Below are 26,160 nucleotides of genomic sequence, written 5' to 3'. Positions count from 1 at the left end.
ATCATTCTCTGAAACAGAAAAGCATCTAGACAAACTATCAGTAGAACCATGTACGGCAACCCAACCACCAGAATTAGCTGCCAGCAGGGCACTCAGCCAAAGAAGCCACATTATCCCTATAAACAACTACAATCTGATTATCAGATGTATGACAAAGCTTCTGTTTTTTTTTTTTTGGTGAACTTTGCTACCAAATAAAATATCTGAGGACAGAGTATTATGTCTGGCAGGGGTCTCTTTCCCCAGACTACTCCTGCACCTAAGTTTGGTTCTCTCACACCTCCATCAAGTACAGGAGCATCACCAGAGGATGTGTCTAACCGTTCCATAGTTATTAACAAAGTTACACTAGAGGGAGACAGGGGAAAAAGGTAAGTGATCTGCAGGTCAAGCATTGGCCCAGGCAGAGGATTATTTTTATGTTTTTTTTTTTCTTTTTATGTGCAACCGGATTTGATAGGAGGTGTTTACGAGAGTTAGAATCCATCAATTGAGGGGGGAGGACACCAGCCAAAATAATAAGCTGACAGTATTAGATAATATATTAGAAGAAGCACTTAAAAGTAATAAGTATGTCCCTACACTACAAAACTGCCACTATCACAAAAAACAGTATGCAATGTATTCAGAATTATTTTACATTTGACATCATATCCAGTACAAAAAGTCTAAACTCCAAATTACCCAGTGTGCCAAACCAGTGCTAAAAATTTGCTCTGCACACTTTAACAATATTAAACTGCTATAAAAATAATTAAGAGCAATGTTTACTTTCTCTGACAAGAAATAGTTTAATATCCACAATATGTATTGTAAATGATGTTGTTGTTGTTGTTATGTCTTTCGGCTTTTCCCGGTTAGGGGTCACCACAGTGGAACTCCGGTCCGCTAATGATTGGCAGTTGAACTTTACGTGCTGAGTTGCCAGCCCTAACGCACAACCTTCAACGAAGGTACGCCCATTCACGCATATCTCCACGCAGAAGATGCTCTAGCTGAGGGTCGATCCAGTCAGCATCTTACTGTGAGGCGACAACGCTACCGCAGCACCACCAACATGGATATGTATTGTAAATGATGTATAAATATCGAAAAAAAATGTATGTACTCACCATTATGTTCCAGCTGTGTTGTCTATTTTCATTCTTCCTCAACTAATGGGTTGGGAACCAATCCTCAGATCCGATTCAGCCATTATACTAGCTTGTGACCTCCAACAAACTCTCAAGCTCCTTCCTTGCCCATAATGCACCACCCCAACATCTCTCAGATCTTGTTTACTCACTGACAGGAAGACTATAATGATATACCATAACTGGAATTCAACACAAAGGACATTGGTGTCCTTGAAATGTCTCATTCCTCCAGAAGTCAGTTATTAAAAATGGTGAGGGTTAGTGGGCAGGGAGATGAGGAAGAATAAAAATAGACAACAAAGATGGAATGTTACAGTGCGTACTTAACTTTATCTGATGATATCAATTTTCATTCAATTCTCAACTAAGAGGACAGAGTCCCGAGCTACCTAAATTCCTGGGTAGACTCTAAGGAAGGATATTCCTGAGTACAGTTGAGCCAAAGGCTGCTTTTCTCCTAGAGACCAGATGTAATTTGTAATAAGTGACAGAAGTATGAGGATTTGACCAAGTTACAACTGCACATATATCGCCCATAGAAGCTCTAGACTGGAATACAGCAGATGAAGTCATAGATCTGGCTGAATAAGCCTTTAATGGCTTTGGTTAGGAGAGATTCAATTTGTTACAGATAAATGAAATGCAATCTGTCAACCATCTAGCTAGAGTTACCTTTGTAACTCATTCGCCTAATTTATTATGTACAATGGAAAAAAACAGTTTATATGTCTTTCTAATCTCTTTTGTTCTGTGCAGATAGAAACATAATTGCCTATGAACATCTAGTAATTACAGCATGCATTTCACTTTACTTGCAAATTTTGGAAAGAATACTGGCACATTAATGGATTGGCTGATGTTGGATTCTGACACCACCTTAGGAAGGAAGCATTGGGACATAATGTAACCCTATCCTTATGAAGAATTAAATATGTATGCCTAGAGGATAATGCTTGAATTTCTGAAATTCTTCTATCCGATGTAATTGCAAGTAGAAAGATACCTTTCCAGGTCAAACATTTAAGATCACATTTAGCGGAAGGTTCAAAGGGAGAATGAATTAAGGCTTGCAGTATGAAATTTAAATCTCATGGTGGTATGGGAGCTTTATAAAGGGTCTTAGCAGAACAGTACCTCTCAAAAAGGACTTGCACAGTTTAGAGGAAACCCTGTGAAGAATTATGAAATACTGTATGAAAGTTAAACTTTAATACTTAATGAACTAGCACCCTCATTAAATAAACTCGCTAAAAATTCTAGAACAGGTTGAACTGCAGCTGAGAAGGGGTCTATCTGATTTTATTCTGCCAATAAACAAGTCTTTTCCATTTACTCCTGTACAGTTTCCTGGTAGAAAGTTTATGGGAAGATAAAAGTATGGAAGAGAGCATTGGTTGTCTGGCTATTAAAGGAATTGGAGAAACCACACTGTTAGAGATTTTAGATATCAGGATGAACTTTGCCTGTCGGGTTCAAGAGGAGGTCTGGAATTGGATCCAGAATCCAAGGTGGATATATTAGATGAGGCCAAATGAAGGGAAACCAAATCTGTCAAGGCCAGTAAGGTGCAATGAGGATAACTTTGCTCTTCAACCAGGCTGCTTTCTGAAGGAATTTGGGAATTAGGGGAGTTGGGGGATAAGCATACGGATGACCGTGGGGCCAATTGTAATGTACAGCATTCCTCGGTGATTCTCCCGGTGGGGGATCAGGGCAAAGAAACTGCCGCACTTGCTGTTTAGGGGAGATGCAAAAAGATCGTAGCAAGGCTGGCCCCAATGACTGAAAATCATTTCCACCACTTTTTTGTTGAGAGACCATTCGGGAGTTAGTAAGATGGACCTGCTCAGTTTGTCTGCTATCACACTGAACCTCCCTGGAAATATGAACTGCTGTTAGAAAGCAGTTGGAAGTTATTGCCCATTGCCACATTCTGAGGGCTTCCCAAAACAGGGGATAAGATCTGGTTCCCTCTTGTTTGCTGATGTACCAGACTACTGACATGTTGTCTGTCTGGATTACAGCTGTCGCGAGAGGGAGAGAATCTTGGAATGCTTGCAACGCTAAAAGCACTGCTCTCATCTCCAGAACGCCGATATGCACATTGACCTCTTCTGAGGACCAAGTGCATGGACTAATTTCCCCAGGAAATGCTCCCCCACACCCAATCTGGGAATCTTCCGTGGTCACTATGACCTTGAAACAAAAGTGTTCAGATAATCCGACAATACTTAAAACTTGAAATAACAAACAAAAAAGCGGAAACAAGCTGGTAAAAAATGGCACGGACAATTTATTTACTGTAAGCGCTTTCAGCCAAGCAAATGCTCAGCCTTCATCAGACATAAAACAATTACCACAGCTCTCTATTTATATGAACAACACACCTTGTTTAGTAATTAATTAATTAACCAATCACAGTAATAAATCAATAAAAATATCTAAAAATATATGAGAAATGTATACAAAATACTACATTATAACCATTCTCAAAGAGAAAAAGATAAATTATATAAAAATCTATATAAAAATTATTATGAAATGGTGTGATTTTTATATAATTTTTTTATATAATTTATCTTTTTCTCTTTGAGAATGGTTATAATGTAGTATTTTGTATACATTTCTCATATATTTTTAGATATTTTTATTGATTTATTACTGTGATTGGTTAATTAATTAATTACTAAACAAGATATATATATATATAAATAGAGAGCTGTGGTAATTGTTTTATGTCTGTTGAAGGCTGAGCATTTGCTTGGCTGAAAGCGCTTACAGTAAATAAATTGTGCGTGCTGTTTTTTACCAGCTTGTTTCCGCTTTTTTGTTTGTTTTGTCACTATGACCTTGGGCTGAGGGATGACCTTGTAACACCTGTTGACTGCATCCACCAGCAAAGGTATCATTTGCATACCTGAGTTATTGTGATCTTCGCTGACATGGATTGACAAAACATTGACTATTGTGTTGCTAGCATTCATTATAGACTTCTCATGAGGAATCTTGCTAAAAGTACTAAAATTATTGCTGCTGACAGTGCTTGCAGAATCAGGCTGAAATTCTGGTACTGCAAATTATTTTCTTGACCTGCATCCTTATTTGCAATCTTGCTAGTGGAAGTGAAGCTGCCAAAAATTCTGTGTTGAACACTGCTCCTATGTCTGGGCTGGTTGTAAATAAGACTTGTAATTTATGGTTATTCCAAGATATGAAAAAGTCTGTGGCACCTGATCTCATGCTTCTATTAGTTGATGTCTGGTCAGGGCAGTAATGAGTAAGTTGTCTAAATATGTAAACACTGCTACCACTGCCATGCACTTGGTGAACACTCTGAGGACTATGGCGAGGCCAAAGGTCAGTGCTCTGAACTGATAGTGACGGTCTCCCAGCCAAAAGATAAGTACCTTCTGGACTGTCTGTTCATCTTTATGTAATAAGTACGCATCCTGAAGATCTATCGAGCACATCATCCTTGCCCAGAAAGGGCAGAATGGACTAACTGTGACCATCCGGAACTTTGCGTAATGAACTGACTTGTTAAATACATTGAGATCCAAAACTGGACTCCAGTGTTCTGTTTTCTTTGACACTAAAAAGAATCTTGAGTAAGTTTCGGATTCTATTTGGTTTGATGGGACCTCTTGGATGACACTTTTTCTAGCAGCTTTTGGATTTCTAGTGTTGCTGCTTTCCTCTGATTGGGTGGAACATCTGGAAATTTTCTTGACAATAGATGAGGTAGGGAAAATGGAATTATATAACCTCTGGTAATAATTCTCTGCACCCAAATGTGTTTTGTTATAATTAGCCAGGCTCTCTGGTGCAGAGATAAGTAACCCCTGACTACTGCCAGAGGTAGGCAATAGGGCCTCCATTCAGGAACATTGAAAGGGTCTGTCTGAAAAAGAATCTCTAGACTCCCCAGTTTTGTGGGCCTCCTCTGCCACGGTGGTGTTGCCTTCCATTATCTCTCCCCCTCTGCTTCTAGAGACACTACCACCACGTGTGTCCTGGAAAGGACACAAACTTTCTGAAGCACATTTTTCAACCTCCCTAATGATTCCTGGAAAAGGCCCCTTCAGGAGTCGAAAACACACACACCCACTGCAGAGAGGGTCTCTTTCTCTCACACTTGGAGTGTGTGTCCTTCACTGTAGGTCCAAACAAAAAAGTGCCATCAAAGGGAGCATTGATAAAAGAGGGCTTGAAGGGCACTGCAAAAATCACACAGGTACATCCAGGCATGCCTCCAGATGGAAATACCTGAACCCAGAGTCCTTGAAGCAACTTATGCAACATGCAAGATATGCCTTGTGGATGAATTAGATGTAGCTTGCAGGGTAGCCAACTGAGCGACTACTGAAGATTGGGCCTCAGCAGTTCTCTTTACTCAAATCTCTTTGAAGCCTCATAAAATGTGCCAAATACTTCAGCAATCTGAGTGCAAAAGTTGCTGAATCATAAACACGCTTCCTAAATCTATCTCCCTAGAATCTCTATTAGAAGGATGGATACTGGACAGTGGAACTCTGTTCCGCGAGTTCCTTTTCTGTAGCTGCTGCCATGACCACGGCATCTGCTGGCACCCCTTTACCCCAAAATTCCCTGCCTACTGGTGCAGCCAGAATCCAGTCTGGTCATAGGCTGGTACTAGGCTATTGGCTGTAGGGCCTATACAAACCTAGCCATAGCAATTCCCTGGCTATTTCTTCCCAAAATATTTACTTCCCTGGACCCCTGCCTAGCAGGGTGACTGACGTGATCCCTGGGGTGAATTTCCTATCTCCCATCCAAACGTCAAGCTCCTTTTGAAGAGGGCCAAAGAGGCGCTCTGCTTGACGTGTATGGGCAGTCTATTCCAGAGTCTGGGGAGTCTCTGGGTCAGGAACTTATCCCTCCAGCATGTTTTGTTCATTGTGATGACAAGGTATAGATCCCTGGAACGTGTGGCTCTGACAGATTGGGATTTCTTTATGTGTAGCAAGTCCAACAGCTCTGGATTTGCCATGGCCTTGTATGTTAAGCAAAGACTGCTTCTGAGTAGACGATATGTGACAGAGTATAGCTGGAGTTTTTTAGACCATCAGCATAGGGCATCTGCTTTAGGCCTGTGATTCTTTTACTGAGGTATTTCTGCACCCTTTCGAATTGTTGCAGATGTCTTGAGAGGTACATATCAAATGGGGCGTTGCATTCTATAATGGGTCTAATGAGGGATGAGTAAAGTGGGACAATGACCTTTTTTCTGGATGAAAAGCCCTTAGTGATGAGGTGTGCCACATAGAAGGATTTCCTGAATGTTGTGGCAATGTGGTTATCAAAGGTGAGACCACTGTCCACCTGTGTCCCTAAGTCTCTTATCACACTTTTGGTGTTTAGTGTACTGCCATCTATGTGGTAATTCACGGGTACATGATTTTTCCCAAAGGGGATAACTACACATTTCTTGGCATTCAGCTTGAGCCCATGGCTCTGGCACCAAGCATCTGTTTCTGTAAGGCCCTTTTGTAGCATATCAACATCATTTGGGGATTCAATAATGGCTCCCAGTTTGCAGTCATCTGTGAACTTTGTTAGCCCCAGTCCCTTAGTGTTGGCCTGTACTTCAGAGAAGGAGATGATAAACAAGAGCGGTCCCAGGACTGAAACCTGAGGTACTCCACTTGTCTGGAGCTGGATTTGGAGTCGGCTACTTTTACAGTGTGGGCTCTGTCAGTAAGCCAGTTGGGAACCCATCGAGTGACGTAGGGATTAATGCCAAGCTCAGTAAGTTTATCTATGATTTCAGAGTGGGGGATGGTGTCAAAAGCCATGGTGAGGTCCAGGAAGGCTGTTTAGACCGCCTTACCCTCATCCACAGCTCTGTAGACTGATTCGAAGAAGTCAGTCGGGTTCAGGAAACAAGATCAGCCTTTCACGAACCCATTCTGGGTGGGGTCCAGTGTTTGAAGGTTGCCAATGTCTTTGTTTATAAGTTCCATAATACACATTCCATGGTCTTGCAGATCAGGCTCATCAGACTGATGGGGCGGTAGTTTCCAGGATCCAAGGGGATGTCCCCCCTTGTGGAGTGGGATAACTGTAACTGTGCGCCACTCCGTGGGCACAAAGCCTGAGGTGAGGCTATGATTAAACATGATACTTAGGTGAGGTGCCAGTTCATTTTGTAGTTCATGTAGTACACAGCCTGGGATGTTGCCTCGTTCCATGGATGCTATATTCTTAGCTTCGGAGAGTGCGTTTTTTATCTGTGTGGCCATTATTACCGGAATTTGGCAATCTTTCGGTATTGAGATGGGCCCTTTAGGGGGTGAGAGGTGGTGAAGTTGGCACTGAATCTATCTGCCAGGATATTGGCAATATCCTTGGGATCAGTATATTTAATACCATTCTGTTGTAGATCTGAGCATTGCCATTTAGATTCTTGACATAGCTATAGAATGCCTTGTGATCGTCTTTGGAATCTTTGGCAATTTTATTTCCGTAACTAGCTTTGGAAAATGTTATGAAGGATCTCAGCTTCTTAGTGAGGCTGGTAAGGGAGTTTTTTGCATCCTGGTATTTTCCTCTTTTCTGCAACAGTTTCTTCCTTTTGTTGTAAAGTTTGTTTACGGCAGGGGACAACCAGATTGGCTTCCTTTTTTTGGAGGAGAGCATCTTGGTTTTATTTGGGATGGCATGATTCACGCATGAGTGAATGTGCTCGTACAGTGCCTTAGTGTGGGATTCACCAGCCGAACTTTCAGTTCCCGTCTGCATGAGTGTCATGAAGTTTGTCACTTCTGACTTGAGTAGCATGAAGTCTGCTTTGGAGAAATTTTTTCCGGAGGTTTCCTTACTGGGGTGGGGGAGAGATGTGGATGTCAAGGGTGATTAGCTTATAGTCAGACCTGACCAACGAGGAGAAGACCATAGGGTGTGGAGCATTGATTTCCCATGTTGGTAATGACCAGGCTTAGGATATTGGAGCCCCTGATGGGACTATGGATCAGTTGATCCAGGGCATTGGAATTATGAATTCCAAGAACCATTGGGCAAAGGTGTTGGTACCCCAGTAGTTTTCCCAGTTAATGGCAGGGTGGTTGAAATCACCCAGTATTAGGGTGTTTGGTTGTATCTTAACATTTTCCAGTATGTTTAGAAAGGTGTAGTGAAAATCTTGGGGCATGGTGGGGGATCTGTAGCAAGCTACAATTTGGATTGCAGTCTTACCTAGTATTAGTTGCACCTGGAGAATTTCAGACGCATTTTGTTAGGCAACTAGCCTGGTGGTGTGAATATGGACACTACTCAACCTTTGGTGTTTTGGTCCTGGTTTGGTGGCCGAAATGTGTGGTAAGAGTTGTAGCCTGGTATTGCATGGGTGCTCTCTGGAGCCTTGGACCAGGTCTCAGTTACTGAACAAATATCGATGTTCTCCATTTTTAGGAGTGCCTCGAGAGAGTGCATTTTGAGGTTTAGACTTCTAGCACTGAGTAGCATTAACTTCAGATTTTGCATGCTTGTACCGGTGGTTTTATCCTTTGAACTTTGCCTAAAAAAGGCACTATAGGGGTGGCAAGAGCCTAAGCCAGTAACCTGAATCCCAGGGGCAACAGGTGCAGACCATCATTGGGAAAGCATTGTGGTCTGTCGATAATGTCATCCCAGGCAGACAGATACTGGATCCCCTTTGAATGACACCAGAAGCTTAGCCAATTGTTGAAGTCAATCATTTTGTCCTTATACTGTGGTATCATTCTGGGTGAAGGCAGGATTCTATCAGGGCTAGGGTCATACCTGCCTGGGTCACATGATCCGAGAAGCTTTTCCATGTCTCTTTTCATGTAGTCCAGGGAGGTACATCTCAAGTCATTCACTCCAACATGGACAATGACAGAGTCATATTTGTACTTGTTGTGAAGTGACTTGAGTGCATGCATTATGTGGCGGATCCTGGCACCAGACAGGCAGCTGACTAATTTTCTCCTTGTTCAGCCTGGTGAGTGGAACATCAGTGTGCCTGACTATACTGTCACCTATGACTAAGTGTTGGGTACGTTGTCTTGCCTTAGGGGCTGTTGTTGGGTGGCACACTGGTGTTGTGAGCTGTGTGACATTTTGGATGTGACTGGTGCTTGCTTGCGTTTCAGCTTCGGAGGTCCTTGTTGCTTGGCCAGGTTACTGTTAAGGGCCTCCACACATATGAGGGTTTAGTGCTGCGGGTTTAGAAGTGTTATGTGTGGCTTGATGTGTAGTGTGGGTGTTAACCTTCTCCTCTTGACTGTCTAGCACAATCTTTGGTGGAGAGAGCTTTGCTTTCAGTTTGGCTATGTAAATGCATCACTCGCAGGTTGCAGTGCTAGGTGGTAGGAGGACAGGGTAATCTGTGTACATGAGGCAATTGCTGCATTGCCCCAGTATGCCCAGATTCACCAGGTGGACAGGAGAAATCACCGGAAGCCGACCCTTGGACATGCCTGGTTTGGTGCTTTTTCTGTAAGTACAAGAGAAGTTTACCCTTACCTTAGCAAGGTACTTTGCAGTTATAGGCTGTTTGGTGCCTACAATTAATTTCTCCTTATTAACAAGGAAAGTTGAGTGCTTGTATCAGTTTAAGGCTTCCTAGTGCTTTCCAGCAGGTTTTAGAGCAAGTACTAGTCACAGGGATGCTTAAAGGTAAGATGAAAAAAAATGGTTTATCCTAAATACTGCCGTGTGCACTAGAGGAGTTAGATGTGAAAGTAGGCAACTTAAGTTTTACCTGTCTAAAAAGTTAAGTTTTAGCAGATAGTCACTATTTTTAAAACAGCAAGATAGACTGAAAGGGGGTGGTCACTTTTGCATTCTGGTACTATGGAATACAGTAGGATGGCCAGTAAATTTAAATAGTTAAAGGGGAGTAATTTTACAAAATGATAATTTTGTGCTTACTCACACAAGCCAGTAAAAACAGAGGAAATGGAGGTCATAGTCTCCCTATACTCATCACTCATCAGACCAATGATTGAGTACAATGCCCCATTCGGAATGTATCTGACCCGACACTTGCAGCAGCTGGAGAGGCCACAAAAGTTCCTCACCAAAAGGATAAAGGGTCTCAAACATCTGTCCTATGCTGCCCGACTGAAAGAACTCCAGCTCTATTCAGTTGCTCAGAGGTGACCTTTGCCTAACATACAAGGCCATGTCAAACCCAGATTTGATGAATATGCTTCACCTCAAAAATCTAGATCCGTCAGAGCCACAAGGGCGGAGACTTAAACCTCGACACGGCTATTAATAGGACGTGCTGGAGGGATAGATTCATCACCCAAAGACTCCCTATGCTGTGGAATAAAATCCTGGTATATGTGAGGCAGAGCACCTCGCTGGCCTTGTTCAAGAGAAATCTTGACCAATGGATGGGAGATCGCAGATATACCCCAGGGATTACCTCAGTGTCACTGCTCAACAGAGGCACAGCAAAATAATGGGTATAGTTCCCCATACTAAAGGGGTGGCGTAAGCCACAAAACTATGGGCTAGGCTTGTAAATGCCCTCGGGCAGATAGCCTAGTATGAACCTATGAGATACATGGCCAAATTAACATAAGGGGCAGGCAACTAGAAAGACAGTGGTGTTTAAGAACACAACAGTAACCAGGTGGGGGGGGGGAATTCTGCCTGACTCACAACAGACATAGCTGTGGTCTCTTTTCAAGTTTTAATATGCAGTTAAAAGCAGAATACAAGTAAAACATAAGGTAAAGAAAACAAATCACAGTATTCAAAATAGAAAAAGGCAATACAGTAATATTAACTACAACAAATAAAAAGCAAACTAACCTTTCCCTCACAGCAAAGTGTACCAGAGTCTGGGTAAGCCTTTCTAGTAAAGCTCTGAAATGTTTTATTTCACCCCTTAAATAGAAGGTTTAGTTCCTAGCTCCACCCCCTCAGTTCACAGATGATTAACCTTAACTGACCTGTTCTATCTTATGTGCGTGTCATTAATTAATCTGTTCTGATTTCTGCCTGACTCACAAGAGACAGAGCTGTGTTCTCTTTTCAAGTTTTAATTTGCAGTTAAAAGCAGAATACAAGTAAAACAATCTCTTGGGGATTGGCTCAATCTTATCAGGTTCCTTCCACACCTGCCTAGAGAGCAAATCAATGAGATGCTCAGCGGGAAGAGTAACCCAGGAAGCAGATAGGCCAGTCCCAAAGGTTTCCAGAAATACTGATTCTTCCAGAAATACTGATTCCTCCATTGAAGGGTCTTGGGAAGACCAGCCACCCTTCTGCTTAATGATCTCAAGAATGTCTCCAAATGTAATGTCCTTGAGTGGTGATTTTGGAGACTCCTTTCCATCAAAATCAGTACCTTCAGTGACGGACTCTTGAGGAGAGTTCAAGTGCCTCCTTTTGCACTTTCTGTTCATAGGAACTTCCTTGGTGGGGTGGTCCAGTGAAGTATTAAAAGAGATTGGATATGCTGCTGGGTAGTCTGGAAACTTTGAGCCGACTGTCCCTGTGGGGTAGAAAGTTGAGGATTACGGTGCAAAATCATCTAAGTACAGGGAGGATCTAAGGGGAAAGGACCCATCTGATCTACCACAGCAGGGAACACTCTCATCACAATCTCAAAGGCACATCACTCCAGGGAGAAGGAAAACAATGGAGCCAAGAAATCAAGTTTCTGGCTCGTCACCTCCTTCCACTCAAAGAACAATCCACCCGATTTGGAAGTTGGAGCTGAGCTGTCCAGTGCCGAGGCTCAAAGAGGAAGAGATGGCTCCATAAACCTCAGAGTCAACTCCAACCTCCCAGATATGACAGGGATGCTTGGCTCTGAGCATCATCCTGCTCAGAGGATGTCAGAGTCAGTGCACTCAGAACAGTATTCGTATCCAAATCAAATGGACCTGGAATGCTGGAATCCGAAGAGACTAAAACAATAGGTTGGTTAGAGAAGGAGCAGTAATTGGTGGGGTAGTAGATGATCGGACTTCCTGACCTGAAGGTGAAGAACAGTGAGAACTCCCATTAGAATCTTCTCTGTGAAGAATTTCCTCATCAACCTCTCTGCATCTGCTTCTGTGAGAGTCCTGGAGGAATGAGAAGATACAAGGGATGGCGATTTTGGAGCACCTGTCTAAAAAAAGGAGAGGGCACTCTGGATGGGCCTGGATCCAGACTAGGAAAATACATTGTTCTAGGTAAATGTTTTGGATCACAGGATGTAGGATCTAGTACAGGTTTGATAGGATCCGATAAGGTTCATATCATAAGTAATTTAGGAACCAGTTTCTCTTTCTTTTTTCTAGGTTCTGAGGAAGAAGAGGCCGGAGACTCAGAAGGCTTAGACCTTTCAGTACGGTCTCTAGATTTCTGTTTAGGGGACTGAACCCCAGTAATGGCTTCAGAGAAGGGAGCTGGAAGCAAGCTTTTTAAAATCAATTTATTCTTCTTGTCAGCTAGTGCTTGAGGGTTGAGCCCACAACAGATACTGCAATCCTTTTGCAAATGATATGGGCCCAACAATATAGACACAGACTGTGGACACTGGAATAAGGCAACTTATGCCCACACACTTATCACACCTTTTAAATCCTGCTGGACCTTTTTCAGACATTTTTACAGTAAAAAATTACCGTAACAAGAGAAGAACTAAACTTTTTTTTTTATTTTAGCAGATAGAAGAGAAAAGGTTAAATACCCACAATGGTATTAAAGAACTACAATAATCTTCTAGATAGGGAAAAATACCAGCTACAGTAATGAAACCGGTATACACTATGGTCAAAAGGGAATAATGAAGAAAAGTTAGGCCTACCAATGATGGTAGGAAAGCTTACACTCAAATGTGTATGAAAAAAGGACAGTAGAAATGACTTAAAAATACAATTAAAGAAATAGTAGTATACAAGGTATTTTTAGATCGGAAATATAAAAAAAGGACTCCTCTCCCACTGAAAACTCAATAGGTGAAGGTGAACACGTCTAGATGCAAAAATGGCAAAAGAGATCTGAGAGATGTTAGGAGTGGTGCATTATGGGTAGGGAAGGAGCTCGAGAGTTTGCTGGAGGCCATGAGCTAGTATAATGGCCAAGTTGGATCTGAGGATCAGATCCAAACCCATTAGTTGAGGAATGAATGAAAACTGACAACCTTAGATTCCAAGTTCCGTAATATTTTCCTCTCAAAATATGAAAATCAAGCAGAGTAAAATCAGTAATGACAAGTGTAATTAATTCACAGTTCTGACTGAATGAGACAATCCCTAATGTTTAAAAGTACATATACACACTGCACTTCCAAGATAAATATAGAAAGTTTCCTTAGAAACAGTAAAAACAAGCATTTGTCAAAGACAGAAGCTACATAAACGATGCTACATGCAGAAATTCCCAAAGGAATCAATGTAAATACTTAAAGTAAAATATTAAAAGATTTTACTATAAACATAAAAATAAAGAGAGAATAATAAATCTAATAATAAAATGAGAGCAAGGGGTCACCAAATTGGGCTTATTTGAGCAGTAATCTGGAAAAATCAGCACAGGATCACATGAAGAGTCAGAGGACTTTCTTCTTTGTATGGCAGAACAAAACTGAACACTCACTTCGTTTAACAGCTGAAGGCTTCCCTCCCAGGATATGCTCAGACAAGTCTGCAGTCACATGAAGTACGAAGCAGCAGCATTTGAGGATTTGAAAGCTGGCTAGTAATGGGTTACCTTGACAGATAACCAAAAATACCACTAAGGCAGTGGGAATGATGACCGACAGTAAAGGACAGTATAAGAAAAATTGTTGTTGAGGCTTTATTGCAGGGATGAAATTTCACAGAATCAGCTGGGATTGCCTGAGTAGGAAAATGGTAGCATGAACCTTCCCTTATAGAATAACATGTTTAATTACTGGGATATATGAAGGGTTAGAAGCAAGAATTAAAGTGAAAGAGTTTCTCTCTGAAAAGCTGCGTTTGAATACAGGAACCAGACAGGGAGGTTTCCCTTCTCCCTTTACTACTTGTTTTATGCTTAGAGCCAATAGCAAAGAAAGTAAAGAGCTCACAAATTTAAAGATGCAACTGGTATGGTAATCAAGAAAAGTTAGCTTTATTCACAGACGACACTTTATACTTGATAAACATACAAAAGGCTATTTTTGTGTTGTGGGATATGTTGAGACAATTTCAAGTCTTTTCAGGATATAAAACTAATGAAGATAAAACAAAGGCTATGGCAGTAAACAGTGTAGCACACATGAATTGACTTAGCAATATCCTTATTTACTGGAAAGTGATAAGATGAAGTATTTAAGTGTATGGATAGTTGCGAAGGACATGTGGGAGGAGACGAAACAAAAGACAATACAAAAACTTGAGATTAAGAGGCTCTTGACTGTGGATGGTAAGATAGGTTATATACAACTCATGAGCATCTTTATCAATCTGAGATGATGTTGTGGACAATAATTGATAAAGATTTGAAGAACTTAAGGAAGGAAGACAAATGTTAAGCAGGATACATCATTTTTTCTACCCACAGAACAAGTTGGTTTAGGAATACCTGACTTGATTGGATACATTAGCACTATGCAGTTAAGACTCATACATAATATAAGGAGAGGTTTATACATCAAAGTGGAAAGGAATCTTGAGAGGAATTCAAGAAATAAGGGGAAAGCTGGATTTTGAATGCCAGCCTTTAAGGAAAAAAAAACAATACAGAATACTAAATTTATGAAGTACCAGAAAGTATTCAAGAACTAAGCCAGCACAGTAATGGAGAAAAGAGATTTTACCAAGAACAATGACAGCAAGCAGGGGGTAGAGAAAATAGGCAACTTATCAGAGAAAATTAGCAAACAAATCAAGGTATTGGATAGAAATAAATAGGGGCAGAAAGGAAAAATAATCAGATTAAGTAAAGCAGAAATTTGGACTGCAGGGTAAAGAATGCCTTCCCTACCAGCTCTGATAATGGAGTATAGGCAATGAAAAAGGAACATGACAGTGGTAAGTGAAAGATCAGATCTGGTTAAGTTTCTTGGCAAGTTTAGGTAAGAAGCTGCTGTTAAAAACAGATATTTAGTAGGACATGACAACTGTAAGTATCAATCACAAGAGGTTAGAAAAGACAGGGAAGAGAGAAGGGAAAGGCAAAAAAGAAATGGACAGTAGGAAGACATTTATGTCTCCAAAACAGCTAACAAAATCCAGAAGGTTTATAATATTTGAATGGAAGTGCCTGCATAGGTATTTTTATACCCCAAGCAGACTTTAGATAAATTTTCCTCAGGTAGATTGCAAATGATGGAGGTGCGAGAGGAAAGAGAGAGGTAATTAGGAACATATTTTTGGCAATGTAATGAGATGAGAGATTTTAAAAATTCCCTAACAGAGTACTTCCGTCACATAGTGGGAGAGCAAATTATTGTAACTAAGAAAATTATTTTGTGCTAGGATGTTTGATCTGAATTGCCTAAACACAATAAGGCCTTGGTAAGGTTACTGCTGTCTAAAAGCAATTACTAAAAGGAAATCAAAAGCTAATCCAGCCATATGAAATACTACGTATTTTAAAGGAGATGAAAGAACTGCAGGTGAAATCTTTAAGAAAATTGAAGGAACACAGTACACCAAAATAAATTAAATCTGTGGAACAATGCACGTAGAATAATGTTCAGGAGGAGAAGGAGCATGAAATTTAAATTAAGGCAGGACTTGAGCAATTTCTGCAATACTGGATTGAATAATTGTTAAAAATAAAACATATATACAATGTATAACACATGTAAAAAAAAAAAAGTTAATACTGTGTTTTCTATTAATGTGTGTCTGCCTTAAGTGATTATTTAATAAAAATTTAAAAAATAAATAAAAGTACATACTTTTAACATATAAGCATCATAATTTTAAAGCTTGAAAGATAACGTAGGATAAGAACACACTTTCATCCCAACTTGCCAAAATATTGCCTATCCTTGTTGGGGGGAGGGGTAAGCAGAAGCAGTTTTAGAAAGCGAAACCCCTTGTGATGTCTGTTCTTCTGAATGAAAATCCATGACAGAGAGAGAGGCAACTCTCTCTCTTTTCTTGTCTCAAGTAGTATTAGGCAAGAAAAAGGCAGAAATTAGCTCCTCAGCAAATCCAAGCAATGGGAACAGGGAATAGAAGGCGGCAATATTTCCTAACAGTACTCAGCTTTGCAAAGGCTGACAGGGGAACATATCTGCTCAGCATGAATGACTGCTACCCAACCAACAGTTCCACAGGGCTCACCAAAGAGGTGATTTTCAGAGGCAAAAACGCTCAAAAGAAATTGGTGCTCTGTCTTTACATGGAACACCCATTGAACTCCTGAAAGGCAGGAAGTAGGACCGAAAGAGCTTAGGTTATTAAAACAGTGATCTAAATGTTGAAAATCCACTTGTTCTTTGGAAATAAACCTATCCACTTGTTCTTTAGAAATATACCTGTGAATAATTTTAAAGTTCACACCCCAAAACCTTAGACAATACTATTTTTTTTTTTGTAAACCGTGTAAGGCTGCATTCTATCAACAACGAAAAGCTTGTAAAACCTAAACTGTTAACTGCCAGAAGGAGAAGCCGCAATGTTCTTGTAAAATATTTCATTATCCACAAATGAGCACTTTCAATCATGTAACAGTAATGAACTTCTTCAGATAAGTTTAAAAAAACAAAAGGCAGGTTTTTAAATAAGGCCCAAAATGATCATCTGATCGAAGGACGATGTCATTAAACCCTCCCATTTATATTTCTTAAAGTGCCAAAGTGCTGTAAAAAGTGCTACTTAAAGTGCATAAACACAATAATCTAAAAGTGTGAGATTATTCATTCACTAAAAGCTCAGAATAAACTTATTAAAATTATGTATTAAAAATAACACAGCCAAAAGAGTAAAACTAAAATTATTAAAAATACAAATTCTCATTGAGACTGACAAGCAAACATACCCAAATGGAAATAATAATGTTGGATAATATCATTTTTTACAAGATCCTTGTGGCTTCTCCTTCTGACATCTAATATAGTTTCGATTCTACAAGTTTGTTTTTGTCTCTGCTATGCGGGATTGTTTGTTCAGCAACAAAAAGCTGTTTAATTAGAAGAGTGACAGAAAAACATTTAGGGTAATAGTCTGAGACAAAATAAAATATAAAGATCACTTTAAGTTATCTTGGGCAGGTCTAAATTTAATATGAAACTATGTTTTTTGTGAAATTCTGCAGTAATGTTTGAAAAAAAAATTCAAAAAGGAGACCAAACAATTAAAGCAATGTAAATGGCAGTGAATTATTTTTAGTAAGTTCTAATCCAAAAGAAGGTCCACCTACAATATGAAATCTAAAGTGAACTTCCCCATGCCTGCCTTTAGGAGTACATCATCATATGCATTTATTAAAAGAAAGGGAAGGGGGTCATTCTAAATAAAAGTTGGTGTGAATTAATTTACTAAGAGTGCCACTTGGCAAACAAAGTATCAGGATATAAGGCCCTACATCCGCAACATTCTTCAGAGAGGGTAATATATAATGGCAGAACACTCTCAGTTCAGTCGCACTCCATAAATTAATAAATAGCTAGACAGATAAATTGACAGATAGATACATAAAGTCGATGACCTTGCCTGACAGGACACAAAGCAGAGGTGATTAGTGAAACAATAAAGACAGGTTCCAAATACATTGATAAAAAGATAGATTAGCTTTTAAACAACAATCAAGGCACAAGATTTTTTCAAATGTTGTTCTGTAACCAAATAAAAATTCTCAAAAATATATTAACTAAAAGACCAACCTTGAGATCTGAAGTAGGTTTTGCTGGAGACTTCACAGTTGCATGCTTCTGAGACAACTGAGCAGGAGCTGGGCTATGACTGCAACAATAAATTAAATAATTATATATGAATTATCAAACTGAAATTTATTTAATTTGACTTAACCTAAAACTATTATACTCAGCAACCTCAGCTACAAAAACATTTTGTTGTGCAATTAACAAAAAAATTGACTGCCCTTATGTCTACAAACACAAAGCTCACACAGAACTTTCTTCCAATCATAAGAAGAATTCAAGTTCCAAAATAATAAATACTTGCAAATGGATGATAAAGACTCTCAGTGAGTCAGAGATGTCTCCTTTGCAAATGGAAAGTAGCTGTTATAAAACCACTACTGAGAGGTTCAACAGTGATCCGGATATAAAAATTGCAACCACTTGAATGAGGGGAGACATTCTGTATGTATCCCAAAAAGTTCTCTGTAGATGTGGAAAGTGTACCAAAATGATGACCAATAACCAACAAAGGACACAGGACCATCACAGGCTTAAAATCACCAATTTATTGAGCTCTTTCACCAAGATATATGAACTTCTTCAGAACAAAAACAACTCCTACTAAGCCAGCCTTATAAAGGAAGTGGGGGTGGAGAAAAAGCTGTCAATCATTAGGTCAGCCTGTTGCATCATTTCTTGATGCAATGGAAAAAATCATTCAAACAATGTTACTATTCAACAAAATTGGTTAGTGCAGTTCCTTGCATAGTGCGTCGGTTTCCCAGTCCCTCCACATGAGGTGGAATTTTATTTAAAATAAAAATAAGAGAAAACTGCTTACAGTTCTCATAAGAGCACAGTGTTTAAAAAGGACATTTGTCATATTCATAGATCTAATGCAATATTAATGTTCTTGTATTCTCTTAAGTTTATGTTGGGTCTTCTCAATATATGCCAGACATGAATTACATTTACTTACATAGACTACACCAAAAGCACTGCAGTTAAAGCTGCCAGGGCAGGGATTCAGAGGACTTCCAATATGGCTGCACATTAAGTAGCAGCTTAATTTTAGCTCTCTCAGTGTGAAGACAGAAACTTGAGAAGACCAGTAGACTTGTGTTTATGGGTAATTTCCAGTAACTGGCTAGTAGTAAGTGTACTGCCTGGATGCGAGGAAAAAAGAAATATAGAGGACCTGGAAAAAATCAGCTTAAAACTGAGGAAGAATTACTGACTGGCAAGTTCTGCAGCTGTTCAGAAATAAACAATGAAATCTCTCAACATGAATTCCAGTAACCTACAGGAATATACAACACAACTACACACAGACCTGGCTAAAATAAACAAACCACTGATGGAGTACCATCAACACAAATAGAAGGCTGGAAAAAATAGAAGAAGCTTTAAACAAATATCAAGATGAGTTGATAAAGCTGCAAAAATCAGAGGTGGAAATGAAGAAAATGCTGGCTGAATATGAGACTGCCTAGGAAGAGATGTTTCAAAAAATTAGGGAAGAATAGAATAGAAGTAGGGAAAACCTGAGATTTTCAGCTATAAAAAGAAAAGTTGAAAGAACAGACTGCATTTTCAGCTGTACCAGATAAGCTGGAAGGAATAGACTGCATTTTCAGCTGTACCAGATAAGCTGGAAGGAACAGACTACATTTACAGCTGTACCAGATAAGCTGGAAGGAACAGACTACATTTTCAGCTGTACCAGATAAGCCGGAATGAACAGACTGCATCAGTTTTATGAAAAGCACAAATAAGCACCTAGACTGGTATTCCACAACAGTTGTTGTTAGTTGAAAGGGAACATTGTATGCATGCTCCACACTAGCCTATGACAGAGCAACCTAGACCTTTAATAGTAAAGATGTGATCCTACTAGCAGAAGGAGTTGATTTTGGCAAAACTGTGGCAGAGGGACAAAGTACTAAAAGTGGGAGACAGCAGTGTTTGTGAAGAATGATTACTTATTGTACATCAGACAAAAGAGAAGCAAATTTATTCTACTATTCAGAGAATGTCGAGAGACAGGTGTGAGATTCAAACAGCTGTACTCAGCTGTCTTCAAAGTATTCTTCCCTGGAGGGAAAATATCATATTTTGATGAAGTACATGCTAAGGAGGAAATACAAAAGTTTGTCAAAACAAAAAGATGTGAAACAGAGATTCTGTTTCTTGTTCTTCTGATAATGAAGACCACAGAAATACTGTACCTGTGAACATTTTCCATTGTTTCAATGGAAAATATTGGAGTGAAGGAATGGAGCACGACAGCTGACTAGAAGAATTGTGAGTATGTTGGAAATGAACCAGTGACAAGATTTGGGAGATGGAGATAAACAGTAATAAAACCAGTACCTTAAAATGGGATTACAATGCAATAATTACATGTGTGAAATATGACAGAACAAGAAAATCTGGAAATATTGGACTTTTTCAGAATTTGTTGGACTTGTGGGGGACTCTAAAGCATATGCCCTACTTCATGTCATTCATGTTCAAAATATGCTTTGGGGAGGAAAAGGAGAATAAGAAAGTTAACTGTAAGTAAAGAAATTATTTTCTTACTTAGTTTTCTCAGTTATTTTTAAATGTAATGGGGATAGTAAACAGCTGTTGCCTTTTTTTTACTTTTCTTTCTCCCTTCTCTCTCTCTTATTCAGTTTTATGAAATGTAGGCAATGCAATGGAAAAAAAGCCTGGTTAAAAGAGAATGACAAAATAACAAATAATGAACATTTTCCTCATTCTTGCATTGGGAAATGACTGGATTAATGACCTTAGATTGATTTAGTAACAAGTTTTAAGAGTAAGCAAGTAAATGAAAAAGAATAGTCAATATTATGAGGCTTTTTTAAAGCAAAAACATACTGTTGAGTTAGGTGTCAATCACATATTCAAATTTCAGGTTCTTGAATTGGTGCATACAGATGGGAGACTTGGCAACACAAGGAATAGAATTGAAGAAAGAGAAGGCAAGTGGATTGTCAAATTACAAGCCCACAAATTTGGGCTTAATGAGAGGCTTACTCTTAAGCCTTTTTTAGCTTCCAGACCATTGAAGCACTAACACTTATAGACAACTTCATGCAAAATATGTTCCTTGTTTTAGATGGTTAATGTTTTAATATTGCTTTTTATGTTTGTATGTCTTTTTAAATTTTAATTATTTTTTAAGCATTGATGACATCATGACAGTTAATGCTTTATAAGAGGAGAGTTTCAGCATTTTCTTTATGTCTGATGAAGCGTTGGGTAACAACGCGAAAGCGCTCACAACTTGCTGCAGTTTTACTTTTTGCAATAAACGAGGATTTTATATATAAGAAGACCGTTTGGATTTATTTGACAGTTTGTTTCTGACTGCAGCTCATGGTGCACTCATTACCCCTTTTTTTTGCTGATTTGTTGTTTCTGAGGTGAGTGCTTTACCTGGCAGTGAGTTTTTCTTTTCTATTTTGCCTTATTTGTATACCACTGCTTGGACATGGCTGCTAAATCTAATTCACCTTTACCTAACCAAGAAGCTGACAGACTGTTTGATTTGGATGGACTTGTTGATTTTAATATCAACCCATTACTCAAACTGACTACCTCTGATTTAAATGCTTCTGGAGATGATGCACACTCTTTTAAGAGCAACATGGAAATCACCATGATAACAAGGAATTTGGAGAACAAGCTTTATAAACTCCGCACCATACAGTGGCAGAAACTTCATATGGAAGCCTGCTTAAAATTTAAATTGGTGCCGCGAGGTCTTAGAATCCTTAAAATGCCGACTTTCGGCGATTCACAACCAACCCTTTTGGCCAAGTGGCAGAAACATAACATTGATACCAGTTTCTCCTATCTGCTTATTTTGATCGAGCACTATGATATTTCTATCATTGAATTGAAACAGGACATTTTAACCATCCATACAGAGTTGGTAGGTTTATTAAATACAGAACAATCCAACATTGTATTTGAGGATCTAAAGAACATGTTAACTTCGCTTGACATCAAATGCCTGCGAGATAAAAAACGCAAGCTGCAAAGAGATTTTGTTGACTTCAGTAAATCTCAAGTTTTCTCCTGGCCCAAGGAGAATAGTGCTATGAGATCCCACAATACGAATAACTCTTTGAACAATACGCGCATTCATCCTGTTGTTATGAATGAACAACGTGCTACATGCTCTACCACTCCTACTTCGTTGACGTCACGAGATGAACCATCCAACATGGATCCTACTACGACCGTTACAACGGAGATGTTCAGCAACGTTACAGAGGAGCCTAACAAGACAACCACACAACACTCTCACGTTGTAACAACACAGGCACTTGTACATATAGACTCCGTTTCAGATATATTGCCGCATGTTGAGAAAGTTGATCCTGTCAGACCGAAAGTGAGTGAAACGCGCAACAAACAGCTGTGCATTGATTCCTTTGTAATCCCAGCAGAGGACGAGTTGTTTGCATTGGGAGAGGGTCTCCCTTCTTTTCCTTTACCCTTCCGACCACAAGAAAAGAGAACTTGGTCCCCGTCCACACAAGCCAACAAAAGGAAGTTCACAGAGGACCACACGCAGCTCACAAAAAAGGTATGGCGACCGAGAAAATAAATGTTGTTGCTTTGCCGTCTGAGTCCTTGAACTCTGACAACTTAGTTGTAAATATATCTCAGTACGATTTGAATGCATTTGAATCATCGATTCTCAACAGGGGGTTAGGCTTCATTCCCTCACACAGCAATGATGTCACCGACATTGTTGTCGATGTTAAGATGTTCACAAGGACTTTAACTCTCAAATTGTTGTATGGCCAGCAGGCACAACAGCCTGCTATTGACCACACTTTATTTAGGAAGCCATCTACTTTTGTTCCACAACAACATCCACTCTTGGATGCCTTTGAACAAGCTGTGGAAGATGATTTATTTAAACTTTATAACGACAACAAAGCCAAATCTAACTTTGTTAACTTATCATATGATGAGAAACAAGCTTTGGACAATCTAAGAGGTAATGAATCCATAACTATTAGACAAGCAGACAAAGGTGGCGCTATTGTCATTATGGATAGTTCTGTGTATTGTGAGAAAATGAATGCTATGTTGTCTGATTGTGAGACTTATTTACCTCTACCTAGGTATAGTTTGAACAATCTCATTAAGAACGTACATGCCATGTTGTATGACTTGTTACTAACCACTGTAATTGACAATGATTTGTACTCCTATCTACTAGTTGATAAACCCCTAGTACCATCTTTCAGGGGCTTACCCAAAATACACAAGAACGCTATTGATCCACCATTACGACCGATAGTTTCTAGCCGAGGGTGGCTCACCGAGCCCCTCTCGATTTATCTTGATAAGATATTGAAACCTATTGTTCTAAAGGTTAAGCACATTTTGAAGGACACCACTAATTTTTTGGAGAATTTAGGAGATTTTGAACAATCTTTTTCACCCCAAGACAAGTGTATACTGGTAACTTTAGATGTTAAATCGTTGTTCACCTCAATTCCTAATGACATTGGCTTGGATTACATTAGAGCTATTCTTACACATTATAAGTTTACATCTCTTATGGTAGATAGATGTGTGTCTTTACTTGAGATTATTCTCAAAAACAACGTATTATGCTATGGGAATACTTATCATCTTCAAGTTAAAGGTGTAGCGATGGGCACTCCTTGTGCCAACGCTTACGCCAATTTAGTGCTGGCACATTGGGAACAGTTGTTTGTGTTCAATGATGATTCTGTGTTTCTTGAGTCGTTGATATTCTACAATAGGTTTGTAGATGATGTGTTTCTTCTTTGGGGAGGAACTGTTGAACATTTACTTGATTTTATTAGTTACCTTAATGTTACAACTGACTTCTTGAGTTTTGACTATACTTACTCCAATGAGCGCATTGATTTCCTGGATGTGAGTGTTTCAAGGAATAAACACGGTTTTGAAACTGAGTTATTCAGGAAGAGTTGTTGGAGGAACAACTTATTACATAGAGAAAGTATGCATCCCCAACACATCTACAAAAACATTGTCAAGAATCAAGCCCTGAGGGCTTCTAAACTGACCTCTACACAGACAGCATACCAACAACAAAAAACAGAATTAGCCAGACATTTTGTATCTAGGGGCTACAATAAGAATTCTGTACATGAAGCCATCTCTGTTTGTGACACCAAGAGAGGCAAGGAAGCCGCACCAATCATAAAAAGACACAAGTCTCAATGTTTAGATTCCACACGAACATCCAGACCTAATCCCAACAGGATTCTGATTCCCTATACCAACAAGAACAAGCACATTTTGAAGATTTTCAACAAACATTGGAATCTTCTTATGATAGATGATGACATTAGGTCCTTAGTTGACAGCACACCTCGTGTAGCCTACAGGAACATGCTTTCATTAAATAGGCTATGACCAACCTCATGCTACAGGGCGCATCAAAACACAATGTGGCACTTATGCTTGCTCATCTTGCAACCAATGCAAATATGTGGCTAACACTGACAAATATATACATCCTGAAACACACAGGACCTATATGTTCAAACACCATGCGAACTGTAGGTCTACTAGCTTGGTTTATCTAGCTGATTGTCTATTATGTAGGAAATTCTATGTAGGCATGACAACCAGATCTTTAAGAGAACGCATTAGAGAGCATGCTTATGCCATATCTAAAAGTAATATTTTGAACGCCCTAGCCAAACATACTGTTGAGTTAGGTGTCAATCACATATTCAAATTTCAGGTTCTTGAACTGGTGCATACAGATGGGAGACTTGGAAACACAAGGAATAGAATTGAAGAAAGAGAAGGCAAGTGGATTGTCAAATTACAAGCCCACAAATTTGGGCTTAATGAGAGGCTTACTCTTAAGCCTTTTTTAGCTTCCAGACCATTGAAGCACTAAGACTCATAGCCAACTGCATGCAAAACATGTTCCTTGTTTTAGATGGTTAATGCTTCAATATTGCTTTTTATGTGTATATGTCTTTTAAATTTTAACTAATTACTTTTTATTGATGACATCATGACAGTTAATGATTTATAAGAGGAGAGCCCCAGCATTTTCTTTATGTCTGATGAAGCGTTGGGTAACAACGCGAAAGCGCTCACAACTTGCTGCAGTTTTACTTTTTGCAATAAACGAGGATTTTATATATAAGAAGACCGTTTGGATTTATTTGACAGTTTGTTTCTGACTGCAGCTCATGGTGCACTCATTACCCCCCTTTTTTTGCTGATTTGTTGTTTCTGAGGTGAGTGCTTTACCTGGCAGTGAGTTTTTCTTTTCTAAATATCAAGATGAGTTGATAAAGCTGCAAAAATCAGAGGTGGAAATGAAGAAAATGCTGGCTGAATATGAGACTGCCTAGGAAGAGATGTTTCAAAAAATTATAGAGTTAGAGGATACAGCACATAGGGAAAACCTGAGATTTTCAGCTATATCAGAAAAGTTGAAAGAACAGACTGCATTTTCAGCTGTACCAGATAAGCTGGAAGGAATAGACTGCATTTTCAGCTGTACCAGATAAGCTGGAAGGAACAGACTACATTTACAGCTGTACCAGATAAGCTGGAAGGAACAGACTACATTTTCAGCTGTACCAGATAAGCCGGAATGAACAGACTGCATCAGTTTTATGAAAAGCACAAATAAGCACCTAGACTGGTATTCCACAACAGTTGTTGTTAGTTGAAAGGGAACATTGTATGCATGCTCCACACTAGCCTATGACAGAGCAACCTAGACCTTTAATAGTAAAGATGTGATCCTACTAGCAGAAGGAGTTGATTTTGGCAAAACTGTGGCAGAGGGACAAAGTACTAAAAGTGGGAGACAGCAGTGTTTGTGAAGAATGATTACTTATTGTACATCAGACAAAAGAGAAGCAAATTTATTCTACTATTCAGAGAATGTCGAGAGACAGGTGTGAGATTCAAACAGCTGTACTCAGCTGTCTTCAAAGTATTCTTCCCTGGAGGGAAAATATCATATTTTGATGAAGTACATGCTAAGGAGGAAATACAAAAGTTTGTCAAAACAAAAAGATGTGAAACAGAGATTCTGTTTCTTGTTCTTCTGATAATGAAGACCACAGAAATACTGTACCTGTGAATATTTTCCATTGTTTCAATGGAAAATATTGGAGTGAAGGAATGGAGCACGACAGCTGACTAGAAGAATTGTGAGTATGTTGGAAATGAACCAGTGAC

The 26,160-nt window shown here is 39.3% G+C and overlaps 1 protein-coding gene across 1 annotated transcript in view; it reads right to left on the bottom strand.

The window, feature by feature from the left end:
• The window catches only part of WRN (WRN RecQ like helicase), a 2,579,924-nt gene that overhangs the window by 1,019,990 nt on the left and 1,533,774 nt on the right, over positions 1 to 26,160 (bottom strand). Inside the window, 1 exon segment of the mRNA XM_044059154.1 lies at positions 17,935 to 18,013. Coding sequence (XP_043915089.1) covers positions 17,935 to 18,013 — 79 coding nt within the window.

This window comes from Protopterus annectens, chromosome 17.part0, assembly GCF_019279795.1.
Source record: "Protopterus annectens isolate FY-2018-M chromosome 17.part0, PAN1.0, whole genome shotgun sequence".
In the NCBI taxonomy this organism is placed as follows: Eukaryota; Metazoa; Chordata; order Ceratodontiformes; family Protopteridae; genus Protopterus; species Protopterus annectens.
This window is presented reverse-complemented; position numbering and strand designations above follow the sequence as displayed.